The sequence below is a fragment of the Culicoides brevitarsis genome, chromosome 3 (genome assembly GCF_036172545.1).
Source record: "Culicoides brevitarsis isolate CSIRO-B50_1 chromosome 3, AGI_CSIRO_Cbre_v1, whole genome shotgun sequence".
Lineage (NCBI taxonomy): Eukaryota > Metazoa > Arthropoda > Insecta > Diptera > Ceratopogonidae > Culicoides > Culicoides brevitarsis.
This window is the reverse complement of record NC_087087.1, coordinates 16,767,954-16,777,682: the sequence shown is the minus strand read 5'-3', so window position 1 is coordinate 16,777,682 and position 9,729 is coordinate 16,767,954. Positions and strand designations below refer to the sequence as shown.

The following is a 9,729-nucleotide window of genomic DNA, read 5'->3' as shown; positions in this document are numbered from 1 at the left end:
AAGTAAAATTGATTGCATAATTTCAAGGTGAATTTCTGCTTTAAAAAAAAATTCAAAGGGTACATAGAACGAAGCTTACGGGTAACGCTATTATAATCGTTGCCGAGTACTTGATCATTAATCAATTAAGTGTTTATTTTCGATAAATATAGTAGTACACTCCACAAAGTAGCTTTGAAGTACCTACTTTGGAAACTAATCCTTTTAAATTTTTCAACTGCGATTTGATTATTTTTATCTGAATTTAAACTGGAAATTCATGTTTTGCATTTTTTGATACTATAATTAGGGTTTCGGTCAGCAAATTTTTCAAAAGCAGGAAAACCGGCAACGTTTATTTTTACTATTTGACAAAATTTTGTAGATTTCTTTGAAAAATTGACTTTCAGTTGATCGATGAGTCAAATTTTTCATAAATTTAAAAAATTGCTATCATCAATAATAATCGTTTTCATAAATTCTTTACTCATACTGTAAATTTCACACCTAATTTCCACATAAAACTACTGATGGCTAATAACATTGTTCAATAAATCCAAGTCATGACTGGTCATTATTCCGCTCATAAAAAAAAATTGTCATTAAATTTTTATCAGACAAAGTAAAAGTAGAATTTACACGACAAAATTGACATTTTCACAACAAAAGCTTTTGATATCATCGCGCGTCATGCAATACGATGATTACTAATGATGATTTGAGCAACGATTGCACACAAAGAATGCGACTTTCAACTCTTAATTAGCTTTGCGGAAGAGTTTATTCTGCTCCAAACACGAAAATTTCCTCAAAAAAATAATTTATTGGTTTTTATTGTAATAGTCAAAGGTAATAAATCGCTTCACGACATCCTCCGCCGTGACATTGAAAAACTCCTCCAGATGCACATTGTAGGCCATTTTCACCGTGTAACTAATTAACTCCATTGGTGCATACGCGTACAAGTCGATATTGTGTTCCGGCACTGACATTTCGTTCACTTTGTGATTCCCGAGGTCGATTGTGACTCCCTTCGACGCATCCTGGATCGGATTCACTGGCAGCTCTTTTAGGTTTAATTTTTCGATTTTGTTGTTTGTCAAATCGAGGAACTCAAAATGGAATTTTTTGGCCAGCCAGTTGAAATGGAACTCGGTGATCTCGTTATTGGCGAGATAAAGTTTCTTCAAATATTTTAGGGGAGCGAACATGGAGTTGTTGCCCACTGCGAGCGAGATTTCGTTCTGTTCGAGGTTGAGATAACGGATTAACGGGTTTTGAGCAAATGCGGAAGACGCAATGGTGTAAATTTGGTTGTCACGTAAATTGAGGACTTCGAGGTTGATTAAGCCGGCAAATAAATTTCTGAAAAAAAATTAAAATTAAATTTTAAAAAAATTATGAAAAATTTTAAAGTTACTTCTTTAAATACAAAATTAAAAATAAATAAATATTTAAAATATTCAATTTATAATTAAAATAAAAATTTTTTAAAAAATAATAAATATTTGAAATTAATTAATAAAAAAAAATTTGTTTTGAAAATTTTATTTTTTTTAAATTATTAAAAATTAAAAAAATAATAATATAATAAAGAAGTAAAGAATTATTTGCAAATTTATTAAAATTATGTAATACTGAAAAAATTTTAAAAAATTTTAGAATTTAATCAAAAATTTATATTTAAAAAAAATTTGAAGAAATAAAAAATTTTAAGAATATTCTAGAATTGATTCCAAATAATTAAAAATTTTAGAAAAAAAAATAAAAAATGCTTTAAATAAAAAAAAATTAAATCATTTTGAAAAAAAATCATTTTAATATAAAAATTAAAAAAAATAATATTTAAATAAAATAAATTAAAATAAAAATTTTTGAAAATTAATAAAATTAAAAATAAAAATTATTAATTAAAAAATTATTAAAAAAAATATTGTTGAAAAAAATAAAAAATAGAAATTTTAAAATTAAAAAAAAAACGGTTAATAAATATTGTTGAAAAAATTAAAATTTATTTTTTTTATAAAAAAAAATTCAAACATTTTAATAATTTGAAATGATTTTTTTTTTTCAAAAATTAATAAATAAATAAAAGTCAAAACATAACCCAAAGCGGTCACATTGAAAAATTTGAAATGATTTTTTTTTTTTAACATTATTTTTTTTTAAGAATATTTTAAAATTTTTATTTATTTTGAATTTAATTTTCTTCAATTTCAAATTTTAAATCAAAAATTAATAAAGCTTTGGAAAATAAAAATAAAAATTTTTGAAAAAAATTAATAAATAAATAAAAACTTTAAAAATCGATAAAAAATAAATAAAAAAAAATTATATCAGAAAATAATCAAAAAAATTATATTCAAAGAAAGGCCGCTCCAAATTTTTTTTTTTTTTTAACTTTTTGAATATGCCCTAGAATTTACCAAAAATTCGAAAAAATGGGGCAAAATAAAAAAAAAATGCTTAAAAATTTTAAAAGTTTTTGATCTTTTTCATATTTTTTAAAGAAATTTTAAAATTTAAAAAAAATTAATTTTTAACGAATTTTTTATTAAATATTAAATATTCATTAATTTATAAATATTAAAAAAAATCATCAGTTAAATTGATTTATTTTTAATTTTTTTTTTGTTTAAATTTTTAACTTGAAATACTCTGAGATAAATTTTAAATTATCAAATCTGAATAAAATCAACTAAAATATTGATTAATGACAAATAACTGTTAAAAAATTTTGGAAAAATCAAAATTTATAATTTTTTTTTTTATTTAAAAAAAATAATAATCATTTTAAAAAAGTTTTTACAAAAAGTTCAAAATAAATTTTTTTTAAATGAAAATTAAAAAATATAATAAAAACTTGAAAAATAAAAAAAAAAATAAATGAATAAAAATTAAATAAAAAATAAAAAAATAAAAATTTAAATAAAAATTATTTAATTAATTTTTTACATTAATAAACAAATAATAAAAATATTGAAAAAAATATCAACTCACTCTGAAACATTCCTCAACTGATTCTTGCTGAGATCCAAATTCGACAGCTTTTTCAAGTTCCTGAACACTCCTTCATGCAAAATCTTCAAATAATTACTCTTCAACGACAAATCCGTCAAATTTTCCTGATCCACAAACACATCAATTGGTATCTTCCACAAATCATTGTACCTTATAAACAACTTTTCAATCGATTTACTGCCTCTAAATAAATTTTCCGACAAATATTCCAGCCGACATTCAATCTCCACGTAATTCAGGTTCGGAAAATTCGACAAAAACGCATCCGGCAGTTCCTGCAACGTCGGCTCCTCGATCGTAATTTTCTCGAGTCGCCGATTATTCTTCAGCAGCTTTGACGGCAAATACGTGACATTGTTGTGAATGAAGTACAAGCGGCGTAAATTCGTCATCGGATGCAGCAATTTCGGATCAATGTTCTCGATGTTGTTGTAAAAAAATGCCAGCATCTCCAAATGCGGTAATTTTTCGAAGCCGCTCAGCATGAAGAAGTGATTGCTCGTGACTTCCAAGTTTAAGAGGTTTTCTTGGTGATCTTCGAACAAACGGACCTCCAGGCGACGAATACTCGTCTGATTTATGTCGCAATTGTAAAAAGTGATCTGGATGTACGGGTTTAACTTCAGTTCCGGCAGAAATTCGTAAAAATCGTTCTTTGTGTAGCAAATTAGGCGCAACATTTGTCGATTTTGGGAAATTTCGCCAGGTTCCATGTTGTAAAATTCCATGCCAAACTGATCGATGCCGTTGTTTTTGCACAAAATATGGAAGTTATTGAGGCCCGTGCGACATTCACAGTCATGGGGACAGTCGAAATCGTTCGCCGTGATAAAGGTAAGTGAGATAAGAAGCAAAAAGAGACGCGAAAAAGACGTCATTTTGGATTTTTTGTCGTAAAAATCATCCGAAAAGATGCAAGTTTCGTGAGTGACTGACTAAAATTCTGAGAAACAAATTAATTAATGGGAAGAAAACAGAGAGAGCGGAACATATGGTGAGTTATTTTTAGTCGCGTCACAGTTTTTTTAGGGGAATCATCGTAAATTCTACATCATACGGTTCATTGCGCTTCGTTTTCTCTCTCTTTTGGTGCTTTAAGAACATTTATTTCTATTTAATAATTTTTGTTTAAAGAGTAAATTCGATTTTTAATTTTTTTTAAAATCACAATCCATTCAGTTTGTCTTGAATTTGCTGCGATGTCAGGCCTTTTGTCTCGAAAACGATCAACAGCACGAAGATAAATCCGCCGGCGCTGCAAATTCCAAACAACCAAAAGGCCCAATGCGTGCCCAAAGCGGTGTCCAAAGGTTCAAATCCGAGCGTGACGCAAAAACCGAGGAACCAACAGCTGCCAGCGACAACTGCAGAGGCCTTGGACTTGATTTCGGCCGAGAACATTTCACCCATAACGGCCCACGGTAACGGTCCGAAGCCGAAACAGTAAACGATGACAAAGACAATTAGCGCGGTGACCGGTAGCCAGCCGAGAGATTGCACGATTTCGTAGTTGTGGGCGTCCAGCATGAAGAATAAGCCGAGAAAACCCTGAAAATTTGGAGGAATTCGTATTAAAAAGTTAGAAAGTTTCAAAAATTTTCATTAGAAATTCTATTTTTGACCAAAATGAAGAAGTTTTGATATGAAAAACTTCAAAATTTGAGTTTTCGCAAAAATATTTGACAGATGTCATATTTTTCACTGTCAAATTTTCGGATAAATGTCAAAATTTTTTACTAGATTTTTTTTCGTTTGTATAAAAAAAAATATGAGTTTTTGACCTTTAAAATTTAAAAAACTCTCAATTCTAAAAATTTTGACAGATGTCACATTTTTATATGTCAAATTTTTAACTGTTTAGTTTCTGACATCTGTCAAAATTTTTATTTAAAAATTAAATTTCTACCAAAAAAAAATTGGTTATGTCTTCTAGAACTTCAAAAACTAAAATTTTAATGAAAAATTTTACAAATATCATATTTGTGATTGACAGATGTCACATTTTTAAATGTCAAATTTTTGACAGTTGCCTATTTTTTTTACAAAATTCTATCTTTTTGAGTCAGTTTTTACGAAAATAATTAATTTTTGATCTTTTGAACTTCAAAAAACTAAATTTGGGCAAAAGTTTGACAGCTGTCAAAATTTGAACTGTCAAATTTTTTACAAAATTTCATGATTTTTTACTAAAATTTAAGTTTTTTTTAGTAAATTTTAAGCCTTAAATATATTCGGTCAATTAATTTTTCGGGAAAAGGTTTGACAGATGTCAAATTTTAACTGTTTATTTTCTGACATCTGTCAAAATATTTTATAAAAAATTAAATTTTTACCAAAAAATAAGTTATGTCGTCTAGAACTTAAAAAACTAAAATTTTTGTGAAAAATTTACCAAAAATATAATTTTTGATGGTAAAAATATAATTTTTGATTTGACGAAATTTTGAATTTTTTTTAAGAAAAATAATTTTTTATGCTTTTTCAAAATCAAAAGTATTTTTTGACGAATAAAGGCTCGAAAAATTAAATTTTGGACAAAAAAAATATTTTACAAACGTGACCTTTTTAGTCTAACTTTTTAAATGTTTTAACTTTTCATGCAAAATTTTAATATTTGAGCTTTTAAAGGCTTTAAAAATTTGATTTATGTAAAAATTTATCTTAAAATTGGTAAAATTTTGTGAAAAAAATCCAATTTTGGTTAAAACTCTTCAATTTTTTCATTTTTAGGAAACTCACCAAAGCCACAACGATTCCAGCTGCCGAAAATAGCAACAAAACTTTCCGTCCCAGTCGATCGACAATCAACGGCGTCACTCCCGAAGCTCCCATCATCACAGCACCCACAATAATTGTCGACAAAGCCGAATCTGGTGCTCCATGCGTACTTTCGCCACTTTTTCCCACGGCTTTCAAGAAGATATCTTGCGTGTAGAACAAAACGGCATTAATCCCAGACAATTGTTGGAACACACAAAGTCCCACACTGATCGTCAAAGCTTTCGTATTCGCCTTTCCACGGAAAACATCGACATACGAGCCCGCTTTTTCCATCGCCAGCTGAATATTCTTCTCCAACACGGAAATTTCCTCCTGAACTTCTTCCGGTTTTTTCCCGCGCAAAAAAACGAGAGCTTTGGTGGCGTCATCTTTGCGTCCCCGACTGATGAGATAATTCGGACTTTCGGGCATGAAGAAGAATGTGGCGAAAAATACGATGGGAATTGCCAGACAAGCCCATTGAAGCTCGTAGTACGTGTTGTACGGACCGATAACGTAAACGTACAAAATTCCAACTAAAAAAAATATTTTCGTTGTGTGAGTTGTTTATCAATTAATAACAAAAATTGATAAGACGGAATATTTTAAATGTTTTTTTTTAATCGAACCTGTAATAAATAATTGCATCAATGAGCCAAGGGCACCGCGAACGGCATCGGAGGCGATTTCGCCAATGTACATGGGTTGCACGGTCATTACGAAGCCAACGCCGAATCCTTGGATCAAGCGAGCGATGTAGATTTGGGTGACGCTGCGTGTCGTGAGAAGTAAAATGAATGAAAGGATGAAGAAAATTGCACTGCTGAGTAATGTCCATTTTCGACCAATTTTGTCGGAGAGTGGTCCAGCAATGAAAGGTGCTGAAAATTTAAAAAAAAAAATATTTTTTGATTTTTTTTTTAATTTTTTTTTTTTTTTTTTTTTTTTTTTTTTTTTTTATTTTTTTTTTTTTTTAAAATTTTTTAATTTAAATTTTTTTAATTTTTTTTAAAATTTATTTATATTTTAAATTTTATTAAAAAAAAATTTTTTTATTTTTTAATTTTTTTAAATTCAATTCCGAATTATATTTTTTTAATCGAATTAATTTAAAATATTTTTTTATATCTAATTTATTTTTATTTTGTTTTAAAACTAAATTTATTTTTTTTTAATTTTTAATTCAATTATTAGTTTTAGTTTTTGTTGTTGTTTTTTTTTAATTTAAATTTTTTTTTTTTACATACTTAAACATTTAATTTTTCTCTTTTTAAAGTTTTTATTCATTTATTGAAATTTTAATGTTTTTCATCTAAATTATTTTAATTTATTTAAAAATATTTTTTAAATTAAAAATTTAATTAATTTATTTTTTAATAGGTATTTAATACATATTTTTTTTTAATTGGATATTTTTTCACTTTTTAATTTTTTAATTTAATTTTTGTTGTTTTTAATTTTTTTTTTAAATTCAATTTCGATGTTCAATGTTTTAATTAAATTAATTTTTATTTATTAAAATATTATTTTAATTAAATTAATTTTTATTTATTAAATTATTTTATTTTATTTTTTTATTAAATCTTTTTTTCAATTTAAAACTTTCAATTTTTTATTTTTTTTTAAATATTTTTTTAATTTTTAATTTTTTTTTTGACTTTATATTTTAAATGAAATTAAAAATTGATTTTTATTCACACTTTTTTTTAAATAATTTTTAAATTTCTTTTATTTTTAATTTTTTAATAATTTTTTTTAATTAATTTTTAGGAACTTCACTAAAACTCACTGATAAACGCCCCCAAAGCCACCAACGACCCAATCCAGGATTTTTCAATTTCCGTCGCCACCCGATCCAAAGGTGTATCATGCAACGTATCTTCACTCAATTTCGGATTCACGGGCGAACTCCATGCTATCGCCGTTCCCGCTGCCACACTCGCAATACTCACGATCACTCCCGTGAGGACCTCTTTATTTGACGCTTTTTTTGCGGAATTTTCTTCGTCCGACGACATGTCTGTTCGTCACGCGGATTAAAAATGCACTGAGTCGCGTCACCACACAAAAATATTAAATTAATCGCACATAAAAAGAAGCAAAAATATAATCGGAACGTGAGTGTATGTGACGGTTTTTTATTTCGCTGTCGGTCAAACTCGCGCTCTTTATCATAACAATGAAATCAAAAACGCCTCTTGTAGTAATAAAATCATCGTTATTAGTAGCGTTATTGTAGTCGAAGCAAAGTACTAAGATTAGGATTTATGACCTTTTTGTGCCATGTTGATAAAAGAAAAATAATAACATTTGTAAATATAAATAAATAATTTGCATGCTGACGCGTGAGACAACTTCCGTGATAATGAAAAAAAAATTTAAAGTAATTAGTTCAATTAGCGAAAAATAAATAATTATAATAAAATTTATTGAAATAAAAAAAAATCAATATATTAAAATAATTTTAAAAAATAAAATAAAAAATAAGATTAAAAATTTAAAATTTAAATTTTAAAAAAAAAAATTAAATTAAATAAACAATAAATAAATAAAATTAAAAAATTTTAATTAATAGAATAGAAAAAATAGAAAAAAAATTAAAATTAAATAAAAAATAAATAATTAAAAAAAATAAATAATTAATAATAAAAAATAAAAAAAATAAAAAAAAATAAATTAAATTTTAAAAAATTTTTTTTCTATGGTAGAACCAAGTTTACAGGTCCGTTAATTTTACCTAAAAAATAAAAAAAATTAAATTTTGAAAAAATTAATTAAGAAATTTAAAAATAAACAAAATTAAAAAAAAAAAAAATAATAATAAAAAAATAAAAATAATTAAAAAAAAAAAAAAATTAAAAAAAAATTAAAAAAAAATAAAAAAAAAAAAATTAAAAATAATATTAAATTAAAAAAAAAAAAAAAATAAATTGTATTAAAAAAATACAAAAATAATTTTAAAAAATACAGAAAAAAAAAAAATTAAAAATTAATAATAAAAAAAATAAAAATATAAAAAAAAATGAAATAAAAATTAAAAAAAAATTAAAAAAAAAAAAATAAAATAAAATTAAATTAATTAAAAATAAAAATAATAAATTAAATTAAAAAAAAAATCAACAATAAAACAAAATTAAAAATATTAAAATTTATAAAAAAAAATTAATTAATTCGTTACCTAATTGATTGAAAAATATAAAATAATTTAATAAGAAAACAAAAATAAAAAAAAAAAATTTTAAAAAAAAAATAAAAAAATTAATTTAATTATTTTGAATTGAAAAATAAGTTAATTAAATAAATAAATAAAATTTTAAAAAAATTAAGAAATTAAATAAAAATAAATATTTTTTTTTATTAATTAAAAAATAAATAAAAAAAAATAACAAAAAATGAATAAAAAGTTTATAAAAAAATAAAATATTTAATAAAAAAAAATAAAATAAAGATTTATAAATTTTTAAATACAATAAAATAAAAAATAAATAAATAAATAAAATAATAAAAAAATTAAACAAAAAAATGGGCCATCGCCCTCATCTCCGCTCTGCCAGAATCGAACTAGCAACCTAGTGATTACTACTTTAACAGTCTACAGTCACTCGCTCTACCATTGAGCTAAGAGCGGGATATGAAAAGACACGGGCAAACAGCGTATTTCAAAGGGGACGTACAGCTGCTATGTAGAGCGTGAGAGTTTACATAGGTATGTGACATGTGCCTTCATTCTCCGTACAAGTACATGAAATGCATTGAAAAACCGTTCATTCAATAAACGAGGTACACATTTATTCATTCATAAGTTACATTGTTGTTGTTAATTTTTTTTTCTTATTTTTTAATAATTTATTTTTTATTTTATTTTATTTATTTTTTATATTAAATATTTATTTTTATTTATTCTTAAATTAATACTTTTATTTTTCGCACATTTTTTCTCAAATTTTATTCCGAAAATATCTATCACAT

General features: G+C 24.8%; 2 protein-coding genes and 1 non-coding gene across 3 annotated transcripts; all 3 read right to left on the bottom strand.

Annotated features, from left to right (window-relative positions):
* Positions 1-792: 792 nt before the first annotated feature.
* Positions 793-3,920, bottom strand: LOC134834589 (leucine-rich repeat-containing protein 15-like). Its single transcript, XM_063849317.1, has 2 exons — positions 2,980-3,920; positions 793-1,344 (listed from the first exon to the last, which is right to left on the bottom strand). Exons 1-2 carry the CDS (start codon positions 3,876-3,878, stop codon positions 801-803), a joined length of 1,443 nt encoding a protein of 480 aa, XP_063705387.1. The 5' UTR covers positions 3,879-3,920; the 3' UTR covers positions 793-800.
* Positions 3,921-4,070: 150 nt separating this feature from the next.
* Positions 4,071-7,814, bottom strand: LOC134836034 (facilitated trehalose transporter Tret1-like). Its single transcript, XM_063851156.1, has 4 exons — positions 7,550-7,814; positions 6,390-6,641; positions 5,740-6,296; positions 4,071-4,548 (listed from the first exon to the last, which is right to left on the bottom strand). Exons 1-4 carry the CDS (start codon positions 7,776-7,778, stop codon positions 4,165-4,167), a joined length of 1,422 nt encoding a protein of 473 aa, XP_063707226.1. The 5' UTR covers positions 7,779-7,814; the 3' UTR covers positions 4,071-4,164.
* A 1,487-nt stretch (positions 7,815-9,301) lies between these two features.
* On the bottom strand, positions 9,302-9,388 carry Trnay-gua (transfer RNA tyrosine (anticodon GUA)). The gene is given in 2 exon segments: positions 9,302-9,337; positions 9,353-9,388. It is a non-coding gene; the product is annotated as a tRNA-Tyr (tRNA).
* Positions 9,389-9,729: the final 341 nt, after the last annotated feature.